The 25279-nt window shown below is 48.0% G+C and overlaps 10 protein-coding genes across 10 annotated transcripts; 7 read left to right on the top strand and 3 right to left on the bottom strand.

Annotated features, from left to right (window-relative positions):
• Positions 1 to 156: 156 nt before the first annotated feature.
• Positions 157 to 3015, top strand: BDV37DRAFT_281944 (mRNA-binding ubiquitin-specific protease UBP3; the record flags this gene model as incomplete). The annotated part of the gene is made up of 5 exons (XM_032086926.1): positions 157 to 672; positions 731 to 1489; positions 1549 to 1655; positions 1711 to 1873; positions 1933 to 3015. 5 exons carry the CDS (start codon positions 157 to 159, stop codon positions 3013 to 3015), a joined length of 2628 nt encoding a protein of 875 aa, XP_031942592.1.
• Positions 3016 to 4056: 1041 nt separating this feature from the next.
• Positions 4057 to 6745, bottom strand: BDV37DRAFT_245421 (putative Na/H antiporter). The gene is made up of 5 exons (XM_032081644.1): positions 6169 to 6745; positions 5442 to 6115; positions 5304 to 5386; positions 4843 to 5251; positions 4057 to 4780 (listed from the first exon to the last, which is right to left on the bottom strand). The coding sequence occupies exons 1-5, from the start codon at positions 6284 to 6286 to the stop codon at positions 4427 to 4429; spliced, it is 1638 nt and encodes a 545-aa protein (XP_031942591.1). The 5' UTR covers positions 6287 to 6745; the 3' UTR covers positions 4057 to 4426.
• A 3512-nt stretch (positions 6746 to 10257) lies between these two features.
• BDV37DRAFT_245413 (ankyrin repeat domain-containing protein) lies at positions 10258 to 11580 on the top strand (the record flags this gene model as incomplete). Its single annotated transcript, XM_032081643.1, has 1 exon — positions 10258 to 11580. A coding segment is annotated over exon 1 (571 nt), but the record flags the coding sequence as incomplete, so codon positions are not given.
• Positions 11581 to 11670: 90 nt separating this feature from the next.
• BDV37DRAFT_94696 (uncharacterized protein) lies at positions 11671 to 13460 on the top strand. The gene is made up of 3 exons (XM_032091474.1): positions 11671 to 12203; positions 12277 to 12785; positions 12871 to 13460. Exons 1-3 carry the CDS (start codon positions 11982 to 11984, stop codon positions 13268 to 13270), a joined length of 1131 nt encoding a protein of 376 aa, XP_031942589.1. The 5' UTR covers positions 11671 to 11981; the 3' UTR covers positions 13271 to 13460.
• A 685-nt stretch (positions 13461 to 14145) lies between these two features.
• Positions 14146 to 16202, bottom strand: BDV37DRAFT_94871 (FMN-dependent alpha-hydroxy acid dehydrogenase). The gene is made up of 5 exons (XM_032091477.1): positions 16075 to 16202; positions 15943 to 16001; positions 14614 to 15862; positions 14488 to 14561; positions 14146 to 14412 (listed from the first exon to the last, which is right to left on the bottom strand). Exons 1-5 carry the CDS (start codon positions 16100 to 16102, stop codon positions 14326 to 14328), a joined length of 1497 nt encoding a protein of 498 aa, XP_031942588.1. The 5' UTR covers positions 16103 to 16202; the 3' UTR covers positions 14146 to 14325.
• A 762-nt stretch (positions 16203 to 16964) lies between these two features.
• BDV37DRAFT_281938 (uncharacterized protein) lies at positions 16965 to 17509 on the top strand (the record flags this gene model as incomplete). The annotated part of the gene is made up of 2 exons (XM_032086925.1): positions 16965 to 16973; positions 17108 to 17509. The coding sequence occupies 2 exons, from the start codon at positions 16965 to 16967 to the stop codon at positions 17507 to 17509; spliced, it is 411 nt and encodes a 136-aa protein (XP_031942587.1).
• A 1622-nt stretch (positions 17510 to 19131) lies between these two features.
• On the top strand, positions 19132 to 21550 carry BDV37DRAFT_281937 (6-phosphofructo-2-kinase PFK26; the record flags this gene model as incomplete). The annotated part of the gene is made up of 2 exons (XM_032086924.1): positions 19132 to 19388; positions 19678 to 21550. 2 exons carry the CDS (start codon positions 19132 to 19134, stop codon positions 21548 to 21550), a joined length of 2130 nt encoding a protein of 709 aa, XP_031942586.1.
• A 120-nt stretch (positions 21551 to 21670) lies between these two features.
• Positions 21671 to 22124, top strand: BDV37DRAFT_94723 (uncharacterized protein). The gene has a single exon (XM_032091476.1). It carries the CDS (start codon positions 21792 to 21794, stop codon positions 22035 to 22037), a length of 246 nt encoding a protein of 81 aa, XP_031942585.1. The 5' UTR covers positions 21671 to 21791; the 3' UTR covers positions 22038 to 22124.
• An 87-nt stretch (positions 22125 to 22211) lies between these two features.
• Positions 22212 to 22966, bottom strand: BDV37DRAFT_281936 (DsbA family oxidoreductase; the record flags this gene model as incomplete). Its single annotated transcript, XM_032086923.1, has 2 exons — positions 22212 to 22859; positions 22931 to 22966. The coding sequence occupies 2 exons, from the start codon at positions 22964 to 22966 to the stop codon at positions 22212 to 22214; spliced, it is 684 nt and encodes a 227-aa protein (XP_031942584.1).
• Positions 22967 to 23118: 152 nt separating this feature from the next.
• Positions 23119 to 25105, top strand: BDV37DRAFT_94704 (Frag1/DRAM/Sfk1 family-domain-containing protein). The gene is made up of 4 exons (XM_032091475.1): positions 23119 to 23826; positions 23887 to 24348; positions 24534 to 24704; positions 24764 to 25105. The coding sequence occupies exons 1-4, from the start codon at positions 23624 to 23626 to the stop codon at positions 24918 to 24920; spliced, it is 993 nt and encodes a 330-aa protein (XP_031942583.1). The 5' UTR covers positions 23119 to 23623; the 3' UTR covers positions 24921 to 25105.
• The last annotated feature ends 174 nt before the right edge of the window (positions 25106 to 25279 follow it).

Genomic DNA, 25279 nt, shown 5'->3' with positions numbered 1-25279 from the left:
TCCTAACTCACGGTCACCGGCCTGGAAGATAGGATGGCCGCATAGACGGGTGCAAAAAGCCCATCACCCTGGTTCCCCCGTTTTACATCGTATGGCTCCCATCGAGGCAACGCGTGGCTGAATAGTCCAGGCGACTTCCCGACGTGCCTAGACATGATGAACCCTCATCTGCCCGCGATGCCCCATGGGCAGCCACCCATGCCTACTCCCCGGCGGCAGCAAGACATTCCTTACTCTACAGGCCCCCCCAATATGCGCTCTCCTCCCGCGTACATGGGATATCCTCCTCACATGAACGGCCATCTCCCCCCCGCCTATACACAGCAATATCCCCACTGGTACCCTCCCTACCCTCAAATGCAGCCGCATCCACGCCCATTTCAGCCGCCATATGCACCGATGTATGTTTCCACCTACCCTCCTCAACCTGCTATGGCTCCGGCTCCTGTCCCACCCCCATCGCTTCCCATGCATGCCAGGACTTCAACTCCCCTCCAGTCCACCATGTCTCCTCCTGTTGGGCCAGCGCCTGCTCCGATAAATATGCCGATGCAATCTCCTGCCATGCTTCCGATCCACCCCACAACTAGCCCTATTATGTCTTCGCCTTCCACTTCAGCTCCCGAGAAGGCTCCCAGGGTCTCAACCCCCGTCAAGCCTTTCCGTGCGCCGGTAAGCTTTCTGAGGCGCCTTCCATAGCATATCATTCGATTTCTGACCAACATTCTAGCTCCCTTGGCTCTCTGTTCCAGACCGTCCGTTCCCCGCCAGAGTCCCCCACCGACGTCGAAAAAGCCGAGTTCTTCAGTCTTCTGTTTCAGTTGAATTGCCGGCGAAGGACACCCAGCAGGATGGCCATGATGAAACACAAGGTGTGACAAAGGGCGTAGAGCCGCATACTCAGAGTCCCTCCGAGCCTCAAACACCAACACTGTCTGTTGCACCGTCGGTCGCGAATTCCACACAGCCCACCACCCCGTCTTCAGCTGTTCAACCTTCTGTCCGGCCCCAGTCGCAATCCAAAGGATCAAAGCCAACTGTTCCTGTAGTTCCTGTTGTCCCTGTTGTCCCGGGTCCTGGTGCTCCACGACAAGGGACGAAAGATGATGCTAGCCGCTCGTCCGAAATACGGAAGTCGTCCGGAGCAATTGCCAATGTCGCAAGTGGAACTGCTGAAAACAGTTCTACCGAGCGCCCAATGGAACAGATAGAGGGTCCTACTTCGGAAGGTTCACCGAGACCACCTTCCCCCGCTCGTGCGGCACCAAAGTCCTGGGCAGATCTGGTTCGAGCCAAGAACCAATCGAAAGGTGCAGGCGTCACCGGTGCTCCATCTACTGTATCGAACGGCATGGTAAAACAGAAGAGTGAATCCCTTGCAGATGTATTAGTGAACATGGGGGATGATGTCTCCCAGTATAGCGACAAGACTGCTTTTCTTGAGCCCAGGGGACTTGTGAATACCGGGAATATGTGCTATATGAACTCTGTATGTTGTGACAATCACTACAAACGTTTGATTCCTCACTGACTTTTTGGACACAATAGGTTCTTCAAATTTTGGTTTCTTGTGTACCTTTTTATCAGTTCTTGGATCATATTGGCCGGCGAGCATCACATAGTTTCCAGAGTGATTTTCCAATGATCGATGCTTTGTCAGTATCACGATACTGTTTGCTTGAGGATCGATACTAACTTTTCATTTAATAGGATTATGTTTATGAAAGAGTTTCGCGTTATTGATGCTGCTCATTCTGAAGAACAGTTGAGGTTAAGGTTGAAACCCAATGAACTTGAGCAATACGGCGATGCTTTTACCCCAGAATTCGTTTACCAGGTGATTCGGCAGCTGCCACGCTTTCGAGACATGCGCGTACGTTTTTCCTTCTTTCGGTTAATATATGCGCAGTAGACTAATCTTCTAATATATAGCGAGGACACCAACAAGATGCTCAAGAGTTCTTGGGTTTCCTTTTGGAGGAAATGCACGAGGAATGTGCTCGTGCCGCAAAGGATGCGCCATTGACGAAAACCGATGGTGCAGCATCTCTGAGCGAAGAGCCATCTGCAGCTGATGACGAGTCTGGTGATGGGTGGCTGGAGGTTGGTCACAAGCAGAAGCCTGCGGTTACAAGATCCTCTGGTCACACTTCTTACGAATCACCTATCATGAGGATATTCGGTGGTAAAATCCGGTCTGAGTTCAAAGTACCGGGGAACAAGACCTCTGTTACCTTGGAGCCTTACCAACCCTTACAGTTGGATATTGGCTCTCCCGAGATCAATAACATTGTCGATGCTCTCAAGGGGCTGACAAAACCAGAGAGTATTCAAGGAGACTTCAACTCATCGCGCGGTCCGAATGTCACCGCGACGAAACAAATCTTCATTGAAAACCTACCGCCTGTTCTTATTCTTCACCTCAAACGCTTCCACTATGACAGCGTTACCAGAGGGACCCAGAAAATCTGGAAGAAAATTGGATATCCCCTTGACTTGGAGATCCCTCGCGAAGTGTTACCTCCTAACAGGCGCAATATCATGATTGCCCAGGGTGGATTGCCCAAGTACAGACTCATTGGCGTCATCTACCACCACGGCAAGAACGCAAGTGGTGGCCATTATACTGTCGATGTCCGTCGCCAGGATGGCCGTGAATGGATTCGTCTTGATGACACTGTCATTCGCCGTATCAGAAGCGAGGATGTCGCGGAAGCCGGTGGCGAAGAAGATCCCAAGGTGCTTGCGGCAGCTCTTGAACAGCATAAGCGCGACGCTAACACGAATATCTATGAGCAAATTGATGATCTGGATCAGTCTGATAATGAGAGAGGTTGGAGCCAGGTCAATGGAACAGGCTCCAGTAATCATTCAAGCAAAAAGTCCACTTCAGCCGTTACCAACGGAGCTCCAGCGACATCTAAAGCACCTTCCGGGACTCGGACTCCAATTGGACGATACGGGTCCAAGGACAATAAGGTTGCTTACCTGCTGTTTTACGAACGCATTGCATGATTTAAAGAGGAGGAAACAGGGGCAATGCCGACAGTTTCTTGCCAAAGGATAAAGGCAAAAAGCTACTCAAGGAATTCTCAACTTACATACATCGCTCCTACCTTATTGTCTGCTGTAGCAGATCATTCTCCATTTGATTATACCAACTATGCCTTATGGTATTCCCCTGATATTGAATTATTATCTGTCAGTTTTATTTCAATTGACATATTGTATTGGTTGTTTGTTATAGCAACCTCAGCGGCCGACTACCTGCCCGAATCCACACGCGCTTGCAAAGATGGCCGATCACCAAAGGAGCTAAGGCCTGTCTTCTTTGATATTTCGCATCATCTTTGCACCTTCTCAACTGATTGCTTAATTTGTTTCATTTTTTTTATCTTTCTTGCTACCGAGTGTTTTGCAACTTAAGCTGAACACCCTCCACCTCCTCTTGCATCTCCTTCCAATTCTTTATGTGATGATATTCTTATCTACTGATTCGTCTCCCTTGTTCTGCTTGAGTCTGTAATTGCGGTGGTGTATCTGGTGGAATGTTGCGCTGATATATACCCAATTTCCTCGCATAGCCCTTGGTTTGCTTCTCGAATGCACGTGGGTTTTTGATGTGGGCGTGGGGTGGGATTATAACGACTGCATGAATTTCCTTTGCAATAGACAAGTCGATCCAGCGGGTGGGTGGTTGTCTGACGTGATTTTGGCTTGGTCGGTTGCTGCGTCCGGAGACGGGGAATTCGGACGAAGCTGCAACGAAACGGGATCATACTAGAATGGACCAACCTTGTGAAATGATGTCCATATTGCTTCTTTTTATTCTTCCTACTTTCCCTCCGATCTATCTATTTCTACCTTTTTGCTATCATTCCTTCTGTTCTTTGATGACGAGGTATGGTGGGTCCATGCTAGCGGTGAAGTGCAGGATAGCATGGCGGTGTAGTGAAACAAAAATAAGGGATAAGATGGAGTTTTACGAAGACCTAAAAGCGTTTCCCTAGGGAATATTAAATATCTTTTATACATGTGATCCATTATAATCGTGTAGTGATCTTCAAATGAAGAGATGAACAAGAGTTTCTCGGACTGTTCTAAATCATTCGCATACTCAAGTTACAACGATTTCCTAGCCTATTCGTCCCTGGGTAACTGTAGAGAGTCTTGTCGCCAAGTAGCAGTCGTGCAGGCACAAATGTAGCAAGGATCACAGTCACTGTATAAGACGTGGAGAACAAAATGTTCACTATACTATGTCCTCTATGATCTTCAGAATATACAAGAATTGTGAAAGGCATCATATTAAACTTCTTGTCCAAGGAGTGTGCGATAACAGGAACGGCCCGGCCCATGTTGAATGTATTGGCCGATCAGTTTCCGCGACCACCACACTCACTGGCACTAGTTGCATCAACGACTACTACTCCGTAGCTCCCAGTGTATTGCTGCCTGAGGTAGGCTCATTGTCAGGTTCCTGCACTACCAAGTTTACAGGTCTTTCGGGTTCTCCTTCATGGTTTGTACCTAGTTGCCGCTGGTCCGTCGATTGCGGTCTTATGACGGACCGGCCTATCTGCAAAGTCGTAGACCGAGGTGCGCCGGGCCGTTTACGCCCTCGGTTGTTGTCTTGTGTTGCAGTGCTGTGGGTATGCTGTACGTTTGCGATCGGCACCGGCTCTGCTTCGGGCGTGGAACCAACACTCAGTGCGTTGGAAATGGTCCGCGGCAGATGATATCCCGCTTTCACCAACGGTATAGAAAGACCATGCACAACCTGCGTATCTGTTAGAAACAAGACTCAATTGGGGATTAGGGGGTAAGGTGTGGTTTGGTTACAATGCTGCAGATGACTAAGAACCAGACGACAACATCAACAGCCTCAGAAACCTTCTGTGCATCATCCCGGACTTTGCCATCAACGATGATACCCTGTAGAAATTCTCGGCAGACCGATAGATAGAAAATGGCTCCGACGCCGATGGGACCGAAAAAGCCAACAAAGGCTGCTTGAAGAAGGTGCTCGATTTGGCCGATATACTTGTGCATTGCGAAGATGATTGGCATCCGGCGAACGAGCAGGATCAAGACCCCCAAGAATATCAAGCGATATATTGGAATAATATTGTTGTTCAGGAAGGAGGACCATGGGCAGACAGCACCGAACCACATAAAGATTGCCAAGTTCAAAAGCATATCAATGGTTGGTTGTAGCGAATCGTCCATCGTTTCGAGACGGAACCAATCACTATCGAAATCAGATTATGTTGAACCAAAGCAGAAAGAGGGAGGCCCTTTACTCCTGAGTAAAAACGTTACCTGCTACAAAGCAGGCCAGGAGGTCGTCTGTTCCAATCATGCCACAGGTACCCACAATAAAAAGCTATAGTCAACGCTGCGTCAGTGATTGCTGGGGGCTTCTAGGGTGGTAGACATACTGCAAGGGCAATAGCAAAGACGAGAAAACTCTCGCGGTCGACATAACGCTTCTCTTCAGCCCAGTGAAGCAATTCTCTGGAGACCCAGCCGACAGTGATGCCATATACAACGCTTAATATCACTGTGTAAGCCCAGGTCTCGTAGAACCACAGGGCCATGGCTTTCCCCGCGCCTCCGCTATACCCTGCACCTCCCATACCCGTGTATTTGAGCAGATACATAGCAAAAAATAGAAAAGGATATCCGAGGCCATCATTGGCGCCTGATTCAGCAACAATGATCCTTTGGAGTGGCCGAGGAACATTCTTGTCCGCAAACTTACCTTTTACGATCGAATTGGAAAGTACTGGGTCAGTCGGAGTTACACATGCGCCAATTATGAGAGCATGTAGAAACTGAAAGTTAGGGATCATGGCCCAAATGACAAGGCTACTACATAGCCACATGGCCGCCATGCCGGGACCCAGCAGCAATGAGAGGCTCTTCCATTCTAGTTGCAGGTAGCGTTTCGGAAGTTGGACCCCGGCAAGTACCAACTGAACCCCAAGAACTAACCTGGTGAAGTACATTGTAATCTCCTCCAGATTTTGTTCTGAGCCGAGCGCATATTCCTTAGGTCTTATGAAATTGGCTGCATGTGGAGAGAAGAGAACCCCGGCCAATAATGAGATTACTATCATTGTCAGTGGTGTTGACAGTAACCTATACAGGGTGTGCTTAACGAACATGCTTCAGACAGGTAAAATCTCTCCTTAAACAAGTAGGACACTAAGCCAAATACCGAGATAAACCCACCCAACGTAGCGCAGACAATGTTGAAATTGATCAACGAAAGGGTCGGCATGATGTCCCTGGTCACCGGTTGTCGGGATTGCAGCTTCACGACACCGGAATGGCAAATCCGTAGGTGCTTTTACCAGGTAAGTATGTACCTTGAACTGCTCTGCAGTGTTTGTCAGAGCCACAGATCAAGTGATGGAAAATCCCTGGTTTGATGCGCAGAGATAAAGAGCGCTGTCCTGGATTGATATATTTGCAAGCCTGTGTTATTCAACCATAGCATAGATCTGCCTGACTGTAGAGATCACTGTCATCTGAGACGTCCGAACGCCTCCACTCGGGGACTTCAGGAAGGAAAGCTGGGTGGGTGCGGCCGACAACTTGACCGTCTCACTGAGAACCACACGTAGCAAAACAGCGTTCTCTCTAGTTGGAAAAGCTAGGTGCACAGTAGAGTGATCTAAAGCCGAAGGCCAGCACTAAGTATTTTTAACGTGGGGGATCAGAGATGTGGGGAACAAAAATCGAAAGACGGAAGAAATAGATAAAAAAAAAAGATCTGAGGACGATTAAATCACTGCCGGGGCTTGTTCTTGTGACTTGCTCAACTTTCCCCTAACGGGAATTAGATCAGGCAGGGATTTGCAGTCAAGCATTAGATTCTATTAAGTTCTACTAGTAGTCGTACGTGAGACCCATGGGATTGAATATTTTTCTATTTTTTTATCCTTTCATTGTATTTGATTATGTATTTCCATCTCAGGATATCATCATGGTGGCGTCTCGGTTTCCAGACCACTTTCATAAGACAAGACACAGGATAAACAAAGCCCCGACTCCTTAAGGACAGTCAACAAAGCATAATCGTCATCATCGTATGAGAAACAGAAGAGTGATGAGAAACAAGGTGGCGAAGCATAGGGCAAGAAACAAAGTGAAATGACAAGACTCGGCTTGACACCTTGGGGTTAGATATCATCATCAAATACTTCATCGGGGATATCCTGGATCGCTTCCAGAGCTGCTGCCTTTTCAGATACCCCCCGTTGCGCTCCATTAACAGCCAGACGGTCAGCTGCCTCATTTCCCGGGTCAGAATTGTGCCCCTTAACCCACTCGAATAGTGTCTTAACTTTAAGCTCATCCCGCTCCTCGATTTTGACACGAATTGATTCAACTAAGTCCTTGTTCTCAACCGGTTTGTTCTCCGACGTAAGCCATTTATTGCGCTGCCATTTGACATACCACACCGTCACACATTTTATCGCATACTGGCTATCTGTGAAGATCGTCACATCTCGATGACGTGGAGCTATGTCAAGGGCTCGAAGGATGGCTGTCAGCTCTGCACGCTGATTCGTCTGACGGCTACCTTTAAGGGGCTCCGAGACATTTCTGCTGGGAAAAAGCAGTGTTAGTAAGGTGACAACCAATGGACATGGTGGCGAAGAAAGAGTAACAAACCTGTTGTCCCCGGGTCCGAAATAAACGCCAACTCCCGCCGACGCAAGCGCTCTGCCATTGTTCAGCGAGCTACCATCGGTATAAATTCGCAACATCCCAGGAGGACCAGTTGCCTTCGTCTTTGTTGCACTTTTCTGCTCCTTCGTTTTATAGACCACCTTTCCTGTTTTTGGGTCCAAAAGCACGTTTGGGTCGAACCCATCCTCTGCCCCGGGAGGCAATGGCCCATCGCCTGGCTCTATAGGAGAGCCTTGCTCGTCCTTCGGTATGTCACTCAATATGCCGGGCGCTCCAGGGAGCTTCTGTATTTCTGAAGAGTTCCCAGCAAACGAAGCACCATTAGATTGACCCAGTTTCACGAAGGCTTCGGCCTCCTCCTTTGTCGAAAACTTCTTATAGCGCGGTCGTGCAAATCCCTTGATCTGTTCCTGAGCTTTTGCCCAATCGGTATAAACACCGGGTACTCGTCCACGCTGGATGCCGTAAAATCGAGTAGGTTCTGTACCGGAAGTAGTGGCACCCGGTGCCGTCGGAAGTTTTGAGCCTGTAAGGAATGCGTTCGCCTCTTCTAGAGTCGGAAATGCTTGAACTGAAGCCTCCGTTAGTCGGGGACCCGCATATCATATCAATGCGCTATGGAGACCCTTACACACTGCACCTTTGTACCCGGTTACCTGGGTCAAGCAGTCATTCCATGCATAGTAGACCCCAGGCTGATATCCCGCCTTGACCGCGTAATATTTCCCTGCGGATCCCCGTTTGCGCTTGGTACCAGCTGTAGATTTCGGAGTCGACTGTACGCTCGGAGATGGTTTTGTAGCAGGGCCGGGAGGAGGAGAGGGAGTGGTGTCCGTCATCACGTTGCGCCCGCTAGCGGGAGTTGGAAGGGAAGTTTTTCGGAATAGGGGTCTGGGTGTTGGTCCAGATGGAGGAGCGAAGTGCGAATAAAATATTCTTGGCAGCGGTGTCAAGCTTCGTGAGTCGGTGGAACTAAAAGTAAGAATGCAAATTCTCGGCCTGCAGCTCCAAATGGAACTTGAGTATCCCAAGTTCGGAGCTACCAGGCAAGCCCAGCTGGAGCCCGTATTGAAAGGATGCGTGAAATAACTTTAAACTTGAATGAACCCTAGACAGTCTTATGGGCTGGGACAAGCTGAGACTCTTGACGTTGTTGGGGGGTTAGGAAGTGGTGTGGGCATTGGGGAAGGGGGGTTGATCGCCGAGACAAGAGAGGAGGGGGTCCAAGAGAAGGAAGAGGGGAACCATAAATATAAATATATATATAAATATAAATATACCTTTGTTTTTGCCGGCTTTTAGTCTCTTTCTTTCTCCTTTTGGTTCATAACCCCCCCTCTTCAGTTCCTGTTTACTCAATTTGCCAAATTAAGCATTTCAATTTCAAACTCGAATCATTCTTAAGCCGACCCAACTGCAGCGTAAGCTTCCAGCTCTTGTCACTCGTAGCCATTACTAGAATACTAGTAGTGGTTGAGTATATGAATAATATATATAACTCTATGTAAATCATTCATATTCTGCTTTCCCTATTACACCACAATGTATAGCCTTGTAAGCTCAGCTCTTCAGATACCTAACAGAGCCAAAGAAACCAGATTTTGTTCCGACCCTGATCTCCTCGCCATAACGGATATCTGGTGCTCGTCATCCCTAACCGTAGTTGCTATGGCCGCGATCTATACAATTATTCCCCAGCTGAGAAACACCATCCAAGGTCGATACGTGCAGAGATGTTCTACCATATGGTGTTTAAAGCCTATATTCAGCTGTGAGCGTACACCACAGTATAACCTATCCTACTCTGCATAGCTCAGGCGTGCACTACAGTATCTGCACATATGACACCTAATTCTCTTTAGATCAATAGAGAATATAGAAACGGCACGTGTCTAGCCCAGTAATACCTGCCGAGTTTCGATATTTTATTCTCCCTGCTTAGGATCGGGCTCATATTACCTAGTGTATGCCTTAGTCTACTTTATCAGCATGCTTAGCACTGCTATAAAGACAGAAGTGCTTTCAAACAAACTCCTCCGTGCCAGTTGACAGTTGTATAGTAAGCTACTCTTCTCAACACAAGGTGTAACTGAAGAGAAAGGGGAGACGGGCACCAGCGAATGAGTGAATAAAAGTGAGGCATCAGTAACGACAACCACAAGAATCAGTTGATTACCTTACCGGCCTCTGATTGCACCTTGAAATACTTTTTGATCTCTCCCTGATATGGCAGCCTCCTGGTCCTCCACCGCTGACAACATTCTGCATATACATCACTGATAACGTGCGACTCTCTTCATCTATTTATTCTAACATTGAATAGACACATTCGGGGTACGTGTCTGAGAGAGTGTCCCTATTTAACTTCTTATAAGGTTGGCCCCAGAGATGATTAGTTTAGAGGGGATATACAAAACATCAAGCCCAAACTAATCTCCAGAACTCTGGTGCACGACGCCAGCCTTGGGCCTTCAATCCCAGAACTGCAACAAAACTTGGGAGCAGAGGGTACGTTTAGCTTGCATCCTCTAATGCTGCCCCATGGTGAGAGCCATATATAACGCACAGTGCTATCAGACGAAAGACACTCAAACTAACAGGATGGCCTAGGCGCAGTGACTGAGAAAACCGTGAATAGAATGAATGACACTACTGCAGAGCCTACGTACTCCTATCCACATCGCCCAGCACGGACATCCTTCAATATTACGCGCGAGCTACACATTGCATGCTTACTGAATGATTCTGAGCGGGTCACTGAATTGCTTGCGATGGGAGCAAATCGCGATGCCATTAGCCACGCTGGGTATTCTGCGCTTGACGTAGCTGACTTGCTGAACCGAGTGAGCGTTGTTAAACGTCTCTTGGCACCTGTGAACATCCGAGAGACCGGAATGCTAGAGCTCATGTACGCTATCCGTCAGGGCAGATCGACTGTTGTACAAGCTTTGCTGGAAATGGGTCTTAATGACCAGCTTCAGGACGAGGTATTGTTCCGTGGTGTTTTCCTCATGGCGTGCTATATTGGAACGACCTTTGTCGTCAATGCTCTGGTCAAATATGGCCCAGGCCTTTCTATCTCTCCTTTCGAGGATATGTTTGTTCATGTTGCCATGTTTCTGAACAATACCGAAGTAGCTGATACGATTCGTGATATTGCTGACATTGAACGTCGCAACATGTTGAGAGGCGTCGAGGTGTGTGGTCTAAGATAAAGGTCAAATATCTCAAAACCTGGTCAACACTAACTTCGAATCAGGCATATATGCTTTCAAGTCCGTACTTGGAAGCGACTGAGGACACCGACGATTTCTTTTCTGATTTCCTGAATGACCCTAACACATCCGACTTTAACGCATCTCCTGAGCACGATGAATAGTTGTCAATAAATTCGTGGCTTTAATCCGCTCTTCTGCTAGAGGCGGGATACTGTAGCGAAAGCCTTGTTGAACCTATCATGTGGCCATGTTATAATTCGGACCGATATGAAGAAATTGGCTGCTGAACCTCTCCCGGACATCTTCACTGCTGAAGATAGGACTACAGACCTACTGCGCTTGAGCGATATTTAACACAATAAACGATATGTACAATTACGGGATACAATTTGACTCCAGAGGAAGAGCAAAGTTGACAATTTGGTCCTTGGACTCTTCGCCTCTGAATTGGAGTCATACTGTACAAAAAGCGAGTCTTTAGAGTCCCTTTCTTACAATCTCACCCAAGACTAAGGGGGAAAGGGGGGAGAAGGGAAAAAAAATATCATCCTTATTCCCTTATGCAATCAGCTTCTTAGGATGGTGTTAGCCAAATGATGCATTACTAGTAGTGTCCAGCATTAAATTGGGGTTGCATCGCCCTACCCTGGGACAGTTACTAGTAGTACCACGTGGACCATTAAATTACTACCCTAATGAGTTAGCTTTTCCAAGATCTGGTGCCAAAGTATTTCATGAGCACTCAGCCCGTGGCTATCCCGTCATCCAGCATTACTGCCAAATCGGGACGCCGACTGAGGACAACGCTTCATGAGTCATTGGTGCCTCGTATTGAAGGCACCATAACGACCTCAAAGTGGAGACTAAATCGTTCCAACGTAACTTCTCTTAGGGGAGATCCCCACTGCCTTAGTAGTACTCCGTATTTAACCAATTTAGCCCAGTTTCTACTTGTGCTCTTCTTCCCTTGACGATCTTATAGACCCATTCAAAGATACTCAGTCCATCCCTCGAATTGAAGACGTCCTCATTCTTTTGTCTGTTTGGATATACGCCATCATGACCGACAGCGAAATCTCACCAGATACAATACTATCGGAGCTTTCCACGACTCCATATGCATGCTCATCTGTTGAGCAATTAAGCGGCGGGACCGCCAACTTTGTCTTTCGTGGCACTCTGCTTCAGCCGCTTCCAGATGGAACCACAACAGTCGTCGTCAAGCATACAGAGGACTATGTGGCGTCAAATCGCGAATTTAAATTATCTGCCGAACGCTGTGTAACTGTCCCTGCCTTACTACCCGATTATGCGAAATGAGACGGACAACCCTGGCTGATACTCTAACATCTAGCTCATCGAAAAATCCATTTTGATATCACTTGATAAGCTCCCCAGCTCGAAAATCACGAACGATGAAGACACAACCAGTCAATTCACGGCAAAAACACCCCATATGTACTCATTCAATCCGCTCACCAACACCCAAGTTATGGAGGATCTTCCTGATTCCGTAGATCTAAAATCTTTTTTCGTCTCGCCCAGCTCGGCTCGATCTGTACCCCGTGAATGGGCGGTGTCTCTTGGTCGGGCATTGGGGCACTGGCTGAGTTCTTTTCATTCTTGGGCCAAGGAGCCGGCGCAGACTGATGTGGCCCTGGAGTTAGAGCAAAACCACTTCTTCCGGGATTTGAAGTTCAGCATAAACTATGATAGTTTGGTAAGCATGGTCAGCAAGTACCCTGAAATCCTGGAGGGCAGCCGAGGCGTTTTCGAGAAGGTCAGGGATATGGCGAAGAGTGAGTCGGGTAGGAAAGATGGAGAGGGGTTCGGAGTGATTCATGGGGATTTCTGGTCGGGGAAGTAAGTGCCACTGTGTCTTGCTCTCTTTCTACTTATTTTATCCCACCAGGTTAAACAGGAAAAGTGGGTTTACTAATGATATCAGTATCATACTTCCGAAAAATTCACTGGACACAAAGCACTCTAACACTCCCCTATTCATCATCGACTGGGAACTCGCTCAGTGCGGTACTCGGGCTCTTGATCTGGGCCAAATGATGGCCGAGTTGTACGAGCTTAAGCACTACAAAGATATCGATGCTGGAGTGTGGATCATTCAGGGCATCACAGAAGGGTATCCTGCTTTGAGTGACGAAATGGCGTTCCGGACGTTAATCCACGTAGGGACCCATTTGATCTTCTTCGGCAGTACGGTCCCTGGATGGGGAACAGACGAGCAGATTGCTGATGTTGTGAGGCTTGGGAAGGATCTGATCGTCAAAGCCTGGGAGAAAGATAAGAGTTGGTTCAAAGGATTGGTGTGGGAGTGTTTGTTCAAGAAGTAGAAAAACTCTATAGTTTGCTATATCCTGCTGGTAGTACAAATAGGAACACTATGGAGATACAGTTCTTGACCTACAACTTAGCTGTAGGAGGTATATGTCAGTCAAATTATCTCACAGCATGGTAATTACTACATATTTGCCCGCTGGGTTAGTATCCGGTTCCCGATCCGTGAACAGTCGATTTCAATCCAAAATAGTGGCCACTACCAGGTCAAGGCCTAAATTGACCCATTATATCGAGCAGACTCGCGAATGGAGAGACATGCAGGTCGTTCAGCCGGGGACAGCAACGCCGTAACCCAGGGCCCGTTTGACGCGTCAAAAGGCGTGGAAAGATCTTAGATACCAAGCTAAACATGGAATGATATAACACCCTTGCAATGCTTGGGATATATGCGAGCCCCGATGCTTCGATCAGAATTACCTTGAGCAGCAGTCATGAGACTTTGTTGCTAGATGATCCAGTGCCCCAGTGTGGGACAGTTTGTCGGCAGTCGTGTTATTCATCTGTAAGTAAGAGGCTTAAATCAATGTCTGCTATGCACAACGTGATCGATGAAAGAATTGCCGGTTCTCTATTGAGGAAGCTGGCGGCAATCTCGGCTATATTGTTCCGACAGTGGCAGCTTGGATGTGTATATATTCTTCACGGACTAGTTGGAGAGGGAAGACATAAGTTTGAAAATACTAATTAGTGATAGGATGGAGAAGAGGAAGAATAGCTGGTCCCTGAACTATAAGTTTGAGTCACATATGGAACACCTTAGAGATCGAAGGAGATGGAATATTCGAACAGAGTGATTTGACATTTTGATCGCTCCACAGGCGAAGTGTGCCTTCAATCGTCTACAGTTACGCTATTCATGTATATGCATTACCGGGCACTGTTCTCCAGTTTTTTCGTTTTGCTCAGACCATGCAAAGCCAAGAGTCGAATAGTTTCTTTTTGAACATGTTCTGTATGATTTAAAGTGTATGATATATGCTGTAGACCTGTACAAACAAGCGACTTCTCCAATAAAAGCGGGCTACTCATACAGCAGTGTCCATATCGTCTATAATTTCGCTCGGAAAACGCTCCGTATGGATTCGAGGCCTGATGGACCATTATAAATCTGTTGCTCAAGAAGACGGGTGTTGATCTATATAGTGTAAGCATCGGAGTATCTTGGATGGGGAACCTCGCTGTCATTGAGACAGTAACGAAGGAGTCTTACATGTTGGGGGCCCAGCTTATCCACAGAATCTACACCAAGTAATCGCATGCATGTCTTGGTCTCGTCCGCCAGTACTAAGCCTCAGTCAGTCGTTTGTTTCTCGATTATCAGGGTTCCGAAACATACTCTGCAGAGTTCGTTTAACGCCCTCGACACCGCCAGCCCCCAGGCCCCACAGAGCAGGTCGCCCGATTCCCACGGCCTTCGCGCCCAAGCATAGCGCTTTCACAACATCTGTACCGCGCCGGATGCCGCCGTCGACCCAAACGTCCAATCTATCGAATACTTCCGGGCAATATTTTCTGATTTCCATCAACGTATGCACTGCTGGGGGAGCAGTGTCGAGCGCACGACCACCATGATTCGAAAGAATAATGCCTTTGACTTGAGGTGTATGGAGAGAGGCAATATAGGCGTCCTCATGAGTTTGCAGGCCCTTTAGGACAATTGGCAAGTTAGTACGTTCAGCCAACCAAGGCAAAGTTTCTTTCCAGGTCAGTGAGGGATCTGTTCCAGCGAAGAGCTGCTTTCCAACACCGCCAGATGATTGATTGATCCGAGAAGTTTCATCTTCAGCACTATCGGCCACCTTCGCCGCGCTTGGAACTGGCGCTGATGCTCCGACAGCATTTCCCCGCTCGTCATCTTCTCGTTTGCCTGGCACTGGGGCATCCAGAGTCAGAACAATGAATTTGATTTGCTTGAGTTTGTTTATCCGTGCCAGCATCGCTTCGCTCTTCTTGCGATCAATTTGAACATAGATCTGCCATCCAAACACTTGGTCGGGGGCTGCATCTTTTACAATTTGCTCCGGGGTCATAGATGCGTTGTTTGAGATAACCTGCATGGCTCCAAAGCTGCGGCAAGCTTCGGCGATACCTGCCTCACCAGCCGGATGACCCAATCGAGCCATCGCGGCAGGGGACACATAAATTGGCATTCCTAGCTTATGCCCCAGCAGCGTAGTATCCAGGTCACATTGTGTGCAATCAATGAAAACCCGTGGCCGCAAGAGAATTGAGCGGTAAACTTCGGTGTTGAAATGTTTGGAGATTTTGTCATCAGAGGCAGAATAGTAGTAGGCCCACGCCTTCTTGCTCACGTTCTTGGTAGCCACCTGTTCGATGTCATCCATGTTGAGGAGAGACTCCATTGGGGGTGGACCCTCATTCTCCTCGCTTGACGAGGGTACTGGCTCTGCCTGCACCTTTGGAAGTGTATCTGGGTTGACAGTTCCAAGCATCGCTTCTGGCTTCAGGTTTTCTTCTAGTATGCCCGGGGGGTGGATGGGGTCGTATTCTTCGGTGGCATCCTTTCCAGCGAGCTTCAGAATGATTTTGGAACCACCGGGGTGCTCGGAGAGGAAGTCGGTGACCTATGACAATATTTTATAATGGATTAGTTTGAGGTGTAACATGTGAAAAATGAAGCTTTAATTCTTGGATAGAGTCGTACATCGTACACTTTCCCATATAAAACCACCCAGCAACTGTCTGGAGTATTATGTTTCGCGACTGAACGATTGGTTGCCAATTAGCACATCAGGCTGGCAATAATTCAGGCCGGAGTAGAGGAGAAACAATATACCTTCCGCCGCATCGAACACTTTGGCCATTTCGCGGAACCAAGCACGATTGTGTCTTCAAAATTAGTTCGTGAAATGGAGATGTGGTAAGGGCTGGATAAAGAGATGTACGAGAGGAAGAGTAGCGACAGGGGTAGGAAGAAGAAAGGATGCCCTTCAGTAACGGGACTCCTAAGTCATGTACCCGGCCGACCTAGACTTCAGCAACAGACTACTCGTTGTCAACCCCATTCAACGACCGAGCGTGCATAAATAGGCTTCTCGGACTTGACTCCGACCAGGAGCTGTGTGGGGAAGCAAGACCCAGTAGTAAGAGGGGAGGAGTGGACGACCACTATGGACTGCGGCCATTGAGATTGCTACATTTGGTAAACTTGATAGCCGACCTTGGGACGGGCCCGCTATTTCTTGCGGATTAGAGAACATCGCACGATTATTGGTGGATAAATGGTTTCGGAGTTCCAACGAGTTATGACGTTCTATCTTGCGTTCTGGTGAAAACAACATATATTGTCACTCGCGAAAGAGTATATTTGGGAATACCGATATTCAGGTTCTATCTGTAGAGGTACAACGCAACATACCATTAGTAGTAGTAGTAGTAGTAGTAGTCCTAGTAGTTGGGTCCTTCCCTTATCACTTCAATTGATCAGCTGCTCCCCGCACGTGCATCTACTCTAGGTATAGCTTTATTTGATGTCTCCTCCCCGCGCAAAATCCTTCTCTTTCGGAAGCCAACTTCCATCAGGTTCTTGGAGCAAAAGCTTCAACCTTAACTACTCGAGGCGGACTCAACGTGTCTCCCCAAAGGATCCTCCTAGCTAGTTACATGGCATCGCCATCTTAGATCGAGTCGTTAAGAACACTAAGCTTCCATCAATAGTGCGTCGCGATGTTCGAGGTGCGTCTGCTGACTTGAGTTACGGTGCTCTTTCTTTTACTTCCATGTTGCCCATTATATTCTGTGTTGCACCGTTTTTTTATACTTTATTTATTTATTTATTTTCAAATATACTCCGGTCTGACTAGTATCAGCGTCGTGCTGCTGATCGATATCGCCTACGGATGCACCGGGCTCGCACGGTTGCGCTAACAACCGATGAGATCGTTGAAGTGCGGGCAGCTCAGCGAACATTTGAGGGAGCCTATGTCCGGACAGCATTATCACAATTTTCGTTTGCCCTCGTTGTGCTCAAGATTTTCACTAGCGAGTTCTACAGTACAGGGGCACTTTTCGCTATCTACGGCACCGGTGTGCTCATTATTGGTCTCTTCCGCCGCCAACAAGGGAATAGGCAATTTTTCTCGGAGGTGGGGGAGGATGGCATCCACCGACACAAATTTCGAACGAGCGGAAATGCGGTGGTCGTACTGACGGCTCTGAGTGTTGCCGCATACGCTACACTGATTGCTCTCACTCTCAGGCTGGATAAGTAGGCGGGGTATCAAAGGCTCAAAGGAGTGATAAAAGCCCAACAGGTTCATTATATTCCGTATCTTGGGCAATGTGATGACAACCTGCGTAACTGCCAAGCGCCAAGAATCCCGCGGAATGCAGTTGTCCTTCTACCCCTTTGTTTGATTAGTATCCGCTACTGTGTGAATTTCCAAGGTGAAGAGGAACAAGCCTTGCGGAAATCATCAGACCGCTCTGCTGATAGCGACGATGCCAAGTGCCAAGCTTATATGCGACAGAGGCTGTGTATATCACAGAGAGCAGCCCAGCGGATACCTTCAACAATGTAACACAAGACACAAGACGTTCTATATGCTTAGGTTGCTATGATAATCCATATTGACATGCAACGTTGGTCATGGTGGATTTGGCGGCTTCGACAGTCAGCTGCAAGGAGAGACACATTGACCGAAGGAGCTTCACGCAGGAAAGTGTTAAGAGGTGCTGGCAAAGACCACGGTTGCGCCCTACAGTACTATTTAAACAAGGTGATAGAGGCTCCTCTATGTTTCTGGCCCACTACAGAGGTTCAGACACAGTGCGAATCAGTTGATCCAAAGTGGATCAGCACGATTAGTGGGCCGATCCTTCTCTTCATGTTGATGGTACTGTGTAGTAAAGTCCCTTTTATACCCTTGCCTAGGCCAAGCATTTCGGTTTTTCCGTGTTTCCATGAACCATTGGAGCCAAGATAAATTGACTTTTATTTCATGTACGCGGTAGGTGAAGATCTAACCACCTTACTGGCAAGAAAGTGGAAGGGAAGGGGGGAATATTTATCTCGGCCATGTCGGGAGGGAAAATGATTACTTATAACCAGCGTGGCCGTTACATTTACATGGTGGACAACTTCCTGACATCATGTTTCCATAGATCAACACGTCGGAGATCCACCACTTTGTATGTCCGTCCTGACAACCCACCAGTGACTTCATAGATTGTAAGCTGGAATCATATATATGTTGATTGAACTGTCTGCCCCTAAGGTAGCTCCCTTATTCACTTCATGTTATTACAATTTTTCTCTTCCATATTATTCATTGATTAAATAAAGAGTCTTACAGTATACTGATCTATAACCGTCTCTTTGTCTCCTAGATTGCTGATTGAGCGGCGTAGGTAAAAGTGGAAAAAGAAAAGGTCATAGCCATTTCTGAATTCTTTTGTTATCTCTTAAACCAGTACTCTGGTTTCTTGGCCCAGGTTGGTTTCTTTTTCTTTTTCTCTCCTTTTCCCCTCCTCCTTTGGGGCGGCTTTTCTTTGGTCACCAACAAAGGTGTTGAGTTTGAAGCCAAACAGTGACGTTTAGTGCTGCTCTTGACTCATCCGCCCACCGGCAGCTCCGCTCCTAATTTTTTTTTTCAACCGTCGACGCCCCTCACCCTCGAACTTCTCTCCAATTCTAAACAGGAGATTGGTTGATTCAAAGAATCATTTACATCTGTCTTGGACTTCAACCTGTACCCTGAGGGTGAAGACCCGGACTTACCACAACTGTTCCCGATCGCGATAACTCCAACCTATTGCTCAAAAATTGGCTGCATCCCCTGCGCCACTGGCGGGGATGTCTCAACAACACACCAATATTGCACGCTCAGCGATCATGACAAGCGCGTCAACGCCCGATTCTCCGAAAACCCGTATAACAGATAGTCCCGACGGAGTCTCGTTAAATGGAAGTTCTAGGCCCGGAATCGGGAAAGATGCGACTCTTATGCCTCCGGCAAAGACGCTGGTCGGAAGAGCGCTAGGAAATGACCTGCATTCCGATGCCCACAGAGGCTCACAGGCATCCAAGGATGGTGTCGGGTTCGCCCTAACTGACACTCCGGTTTCTACCGCACCTTCGTCTCCACAATTGTATGTTCCCTTTCTCTTTTTCGCTCGCTCGTTGGTTGTCTATTATTGTCTAGCCTTTGAGTCACAAACGCGGGGCATTTTAGATTGCCCTTAGATTTCCCTCACTTTTGATCGGCAGTTGTTCCTCCGGGCCATATCGGCCAGGCGGTTCACGTCGAATGTCGCTGTGTATGTCGATCTTGTGTCTGTTTCAGTGCTTCTTGTTGTTTGATGCCTTACTAGTCTTTTGGTTTTTTTAAGATTTGGTGTTCCTTCGGCTTGAGTATCTTGAGACTAATGTCCTCGTCAGCAATGCTAACACACCAACTACGACCGCCTCCACACCTGGTCGGGTTCGTGCCACCACACTTGATATTCCAGGTCTCACCAAATCCAAGGTGTCGCCTGATGGCCGGATTGCTCAACGCGATGTTGGGTCCAAGCTAGTCATTGTAATGGTCGGCCTCCCAGCGCGAGGGAAAAGCTACGTGACCAAGAAGTTGGCTCGCTACTTAAACTGGCTACAGCATGACACCGAGATTTTCAATGTAGGAGAACGTCGTCGCGTTGCCGCTGGCAAGTCGTCCTCACCTCCTGGAAGGCATAGGAACCATAGAACAAGTTCGATCCAGAAAGATCTTGTCGACTCGGTACGACGTTTGAGCGTCAGCGTTGGTGCGGTGAACCATCTCCGGAAGACTACGGTCCCTTCCGAGGTCATATTATCGCCTCCTGAGGCCCATGAGCCTACAGCTTCCCCTCCCGAACTCGAAAACTCACTTCCGCCGCCCGTTGTCCCCACAAAGATCCTCGTTAACGGTAAGGAGGAAGATCCATCTCTGGGGCAAAATGGAATCACTATTGTGCCACCATTCAATGCGTCACCAGAAGACAAATTCTCTATGCAAGAAGCGTCCCCTGAGCCGCTTGACCAGTCTGCAAGCTTTTTCGACCCCCAAAATCAGCTGGCCGTGAAGCTTAGAGAGCAGGTAGCCCTGGACACCTTAGACGAATTGTTGGACTATATCCTCGACAGAGGTGGCAGTGTTGGCATCCTTGACGCAACTAACAGTACGATGGAGCGCCGCAAAGCAGTTGTAGATCATATTCGCAAGCGTGCTGGTCCTGAGCTCGGTATCTTATTCCTCGAGAGCAGCTGTGTTGATCCAGAGCTGCTGGAGGCCAACATGCGCTTGAAATTGTCAGGTCCGGACTATAAGGGCCAGGACCCAGTGAAAGCATTGGAGGATTTCAAGAAACGTGTTCAGCTATACGAGAAATCCTACGTGCCTCTTGGTGAATACGAAGAAAAGCATAATATGGCTTATATCCGAATGATCGACGTGGGTCGCAAGGTTGTGTCGCATCAGACTCACGGTTTTCTCTCATCCCAAGTTGTCTACTACCTGTTGAACTTCAACCTTTCACCGCGGCAAATATGGATTACCAGGCACGGCGAGAGTAAGGACAACCAGGCAGGCCGAATCGGCGGTGACTCAGAACTCAGTGAGAACGGCTATCGCTATGGCAAAGCACTTGCTCGGTTCATCGATCACCAACGAAATGAGTGGGAAATGAACCAGAGACAGAAAGAGATAATGCAGAAGTTTCCGCCCCGTCCGGGTGATAGCACTCCGCCCAACCCTTCGTACATTCCCAGTGACCGGCCACGCAATTTCTGTGTTTGGTCCTCCATGATGCAGCGTGCGGTTTCGACGGTCGAGTGTTTCAACGAGGATGAATATGATGTCAAGCAAATGAAGATGCTCGACGAGCTTCATGCGGGAAAGATGGAGGGCATGACATATGATGAAATTCGCGAAGCGTTTCCCGACGAATACGCGACTCGCAAACGCGACAAGCTGTACTACAGGTATCCAGGACCCGGCGGGGAAGGGTACCTAGATGTTATCAACCGACTTAGAGCAGTGATTGTCGAGGTGGAGCGAATGACCGATCATGTTTTGTTGGTCACTCACCGAGCCGTAGCACGCGTCCTTCTAGCCTACTTCAAGGGCCTGAAATGCGACGAGGTGACGGACCTAGATGTGCCTTTGGGGATGTTGTATATGCTTGAGCCCAAGCCATACGGGGTTGAGTTCAAAGCATACCGCTACAATCCCAATACCGACTGGTTCGATTATATTCCCAATTTTGAACTACGCCAAGCCAGCGCCAATTAATCGTACGATGACTTCCGTTATGGATAGAGACGAGATCTGCTCTCCATCTTTAGAAGCTTGCACCGATCCCCGCCGTGTCCTGGCATTGTTATGACTTGCTTATGAAATGAATATTTGACTTTGGCTATGACTATGGTGTTACAGTTCGCTGGCCGTCATTGTGCGCTTTGTGAAATTCTTAATCAGGTGACATTCGCTGCTGGTGTTATGGTTACTCTGGCGTTGATACGTGCAGCCTGTTATGTACCCAACATATGTAATGTTAGGTAGGAAAGAATTGTTTCCTCTTTCTGTTTATCTTCTGGTTGTCTTTGTTGTACTTCGCTCCGAGGAGTGTATCCACTATGGCTGGATCCCTCACTCGTTTTCTTGTGGCTTCTGGAGATTTCATCTGCTTGCATGGCATGGCGTTGGCGTTGAGGTCAAGTTATTTCCCACGGAGTGTTTATGCAGAACACGGATCCTGGGTGACTTTAGAAAGATGTAATGACAGAGAGCGGTACCATGGTCTACCGGCCCTCTACGCCCGTGTCTGCTTCTAGTTCCGTTTGGCACACGATTCCTAGATGGTATGCAATCAATGGCTTTCTCATGAATCGGGCATGACTGAACAATAATCTTTATCCATTGCACTTCCCCAACTATCCCCTGGTCCTCTAGCCTAAGAGTTCTGCTTCACCTGCTCAAAAGCCTGCAAAAATGCCGAGGGATCCTCGGCCCCCCCAATGGCATACTGCCCTTGGATCGTGTAATAGGGCACACCAGAAACCAATTGCCTCTGGGCCCGAGCTGCCTCCAAATCTACCTGCTGCCCTCCCTCGTCGGATGCCAAAAGTCTCTCTACTTCACCGCGATCCAGTCCGGCCAAAACCGCAGCCTCCAAGAGTATCTTCTGGTCTGTGATATTCCCCTCTTCCTCGAAGTATGCCTTGAAAAGATTCTCGACAACCCTTGTTTGCAAGCCACCGACTACACCCGGTTCAGTGGCCGCCGGAGCGCCAGCTTCCCTCTCCTTTTTCCCAGCATACCAAATCACCCGATGCGAATCCCGTGTATTCCCCATCCTGCCGGAGAATTTGAAAGCTATCCCTTCTTGTCGTCCAACCTCGCCGAGTTTGCTAGAGATCTGAGAGAACCTGTCTTCACCGAACCGGCTGATATAGTACTCTCTCTTGTCTCTGCCCGGGTAAGGCGGGCTGTCGGGTCCCAGGTAGTAGGCATGCCAGGTGAGGGTGAATGTATCAGCGGGATGAGCAGATTTATGGGTTGCGATGGCGCGGGAAAGACGGCGCAAGCCTACGTAGCACCACTAAGTGGTAGGTTAGATATACGTCGTGTATGAAGAAACAAATGAAGAGAAGGGGGCCGTACTGGACAAACGCTGTCCGAGATGATCTGGATGTTAAAGTTCGTCATGGTAGTGGTAGTAGTGGTAGTAGTAGTATATTCAAATGGCCCAGTTTATGATAGACCATAAATCAGATCAAAGAAAGGTCGTAGGGGTTTTCCTACGATATGAGTATGAAAGAAACATAAATATATATATACCTACTACCACCATCATAGTTAACTAGTGATCTATCTTAGTTTAATAATCAGATCTGATTTGTCAGCAAGTAGAAATTGCTGAGCGAAGGTTGCTGCTTTACAAAGACTTGTGTTTACTCAGAGTCACAAGTCAGGCATCAATAGGTCAAACAATAACCTGTATACTGTGTAGATTACTACTAAGTATTAAGTACCAGGATGCAGCAGCACTTCGTGATCTGTTTTCCACCGCTGATGTCATCTTGCATCTACCGAATGACATCATGAAAAGGGAATCCGGGGAAGTCAAGCAAGCCAAAAAGAGGATCGAACCATGAAATCCGCCCGATCGATTTCCACTGCTGATTCTGCTCGTTAGTCACGGATCAGGAAATAGGTAAGCACGTCAACTGACTTGGGTCATAAGGAAATGGGAGTATAATTGTTACTATCACTTGTTGTTCTTTTCTACTCACTTGCCTGTAAATTGATTCCAATGCAATCAACATCCGCAGAGCTATAAGCATCGAACTGTGCCAAGTCTCAATGAGCACAAACCCCCTTCTTTGCTGTCATGATTCAGCTTGGTTTTTTCTTCATGTCTTCATTCTCAACATTCCCCCCAATCGACTCGTTCTCTTCCCGGCGTTGGCGGGATCTGTCTGGTTTCTAACTCTGGCGTCCCTACTGTCAATATGGCTCGCCCATGGTATGCCTCAATACCCGGGACAGAGTAACCAGCATGTTGCGTTCGTAGCTTTCTGCTTCCGCCTCTTAGACCTTCGTATAGCGTATTAACGCGGAGATAGCTTCATCTCCGACATAGCGTCTTTCGAGCTGAAGCCACTTTTTCTCGTTGGCGCTTCTGTTACAGCCGTGGGTTTCGTGACCACCGTTGCTGCGGTTCATGTGGTGCGCTATGAGCCGGGGTTCGCCTTGGTAAAATGTCCTGTAACCGACAACCGTAATGACAATGGCGACCATGATCTTCCTGGGCATAGCAGTTCGTATCTTAGTGACTGTGGCTATCAGGATTCCGACAGCGAGGAGGAAGAGGACCATGAAACTACGAGAACCTTAAAGCTTATCTCGCTGCTAGCCATCTTCGCGGCCGGCGTGGCTAGTATCGCCCTGATTTTACTGGCGGTCATGGATACCTTTCGGTATAAGAGCGCACATCACCTCTTCCTCCAGGTCTGTTTCGCCGGTCTGGCGATACAATCTGCCTCTACGGCCATCGTATATTCGAACGAGGTACTCGGATTTGTGTCGTACGTCTACCACCTCGGTGTATGGCAACACGATTGGGGGAGGAGAAGTTTACGAGTTCGAGTCTTGTACGTGTACTTTGTTCCTGTCCCTTTAACTTGGCCCCTTCGTTTGCTGCTACTTGTCGCATCTCTCGCTCTCATCTTCCGTTCTCATAAGCATAAGCAGGACTGATTCCCGGAATTAGTGCCTCCCTCTCAACAGCCTTGATCCTTACAGAAGTCTTCCTCGGAGTGGCCTTTATCTCTCTGACTGTACCGGAGGAAAGCGCAAGCTATCGAAAGGCAGGGATCCTTGAATGGATTATTGCCTTCCTAGGGACTATCTATCTTTGGTTATTTTGTGGGTTCCTCGACCGGTATGTGCTGCCACCGTGGACTTTATTCCACGCCACTCGATCATTGACCATTGAGTTAGAACCAATTTCGACGGCTACGTCCCAAGCGTGCTTTACGGTTCCCCTGTACAAAGAAAAGACATCCTACCACCCGACAGTTTACGGGGTCAGATACAGAATCGGGACCCTGAGCGCACCCGCCTAATTCAGGGACCTACAGGTGGGAAATATACGTGAACTTAGGTCTCCTGCTTCCCCATATTTGAACAGCATTCTTCAGAAAGACATACCTGGGCACATAATGACCTACATGAATTTCTAGACAATTCTAACTTTCTAACTACGAGAGGAACTTGGCTATTTCGAGACATTGGATTTGGGGGAAAGAAACATAACTAACATACACCTGGAAAAAAAAGTAAGATAATATGAGTGTACGTAGACTTCCATGTGACGTCGTCCAGTTGGTAATACAGTTTCGTAGCTTAAAGGTACTGAACGGTCAGTGAGATTGCTGACTATTCCATCTTGCTGGTCTTTTTGTTGCCCATAACACCTTCGAATAGCATCACTAGTCATTCATTCATCCTTGAACT

Source organism: Aspergillus pseudonomiae (assembly GCF_009193645.1).
Source record: "Aspergillus pseudonomiae strain CBS 119388 unplaced genomic scaffold BDV37scaffold_24, whole genome shotgun sequence".
Classification (NCBI taxonomy): Eukaryota; Fungi; Ascomycota; class Eurotiomycetes; order Eurotiales; family Aspergillaceae; genus Aspergillus; species Aspergillus pseudonomiae.
The sequence above is the reverse complement of the archived record's forward strand: the minus strand, read 5'-3'. Positions and strand labels throughout refer to the sequence as shown.

Bases quoted from the DNA above. Each gene is read 5' to 3' on its own strand.
- BDV37DRAFT_94871 (XM_032091477.1), bottom strand. From the start codon at position 16,102: ATGGCCAAAGTGTTCGATGCGGCGGAAG. The intron at 14,562-14,613 runs GTATGTTTCGGA...ACTGAGGCTTAG, and splicing joins CGTTAAACGAACTCTGCAGA to TACTGGCGGACGAGACCAAG. The intron at 14,413-14,487 runs GTAAGACTCCTT...TACACTATATAG, and splicing joins ATAAGCTGGGCCCCCAACAT to ATCAACACCCGTCTTCTTGA.
- BDV37DRAFT_94696 (XM_032091474.1), top strand. From the start codon at position 11,982: ATGACCGACAGCGAAATCTCACCAGATACAATACTATCGGAGCTTTCC. The intron at 12,204-12,276 runs GTAACTGTCCCT...TCTAACATCTAG, and splicing joins AATTATCTGCCGAACGCTGT to CTCATCGAAAAATCCATTTT. The intron at 12,786-12,870 runs GTAAGTGCCACT...TAATGATATCAG, and splicing joins GGGGATTTCTGGTCGGGGAA to TATCATACTTCCGAAAAATT.
- BDV37DRAFT_94723 (XM_032091476.1), top strand. From the start codon at position 21,792: ATGTACCCAACATATGTAATGTTAGGTAGGAAAGAATTGTTTCCTCTT.
- BDV37DRAFT_245421 (XM_032081644.1), bottom strand. From the start codon at position 6,286: ATGCCGACCCTTTCGTTGATCAATTTCAACATTGTCTGCGCTACGTTG. The intron at 6,116-6,168 runs GTTCGTTAAGCA...TGACAATGATAG, and splicing joins ATTTTACCTGTCTGAAGCAT to TAATCTCATTATTGGCCGGG. The intron at 4,781-4,842 runs GTAACCAAACCA...ACAGATACGCAG, and splicing joins TCTTAGTCATCTGCAGCATT to GTTGTGCATGGTCTTTCTAT.
- BDV37DRAFT_94704 (XM_032091475.1), top strand. From the start codon at position 23,624: ATGAGCACAAACCCCCTTCTTTGCTGTCATGATTCAGCTTGGTTTTTT. The intron at 24,349-24,533 runs GTACGTCTACCA...TCCCGGAATTAG, and splicing joins GAGGTACTCGGATTTGTGTC to TGCCTCCCTCTCAACAGCCT. The intron at 24,705-24,763 runs GTATGTGCTGCC...CCATTGAGTTAG, and splicing joins TTTTGTGGGTTCCTCGACCG to AACCAATTTCGACGGCTACG.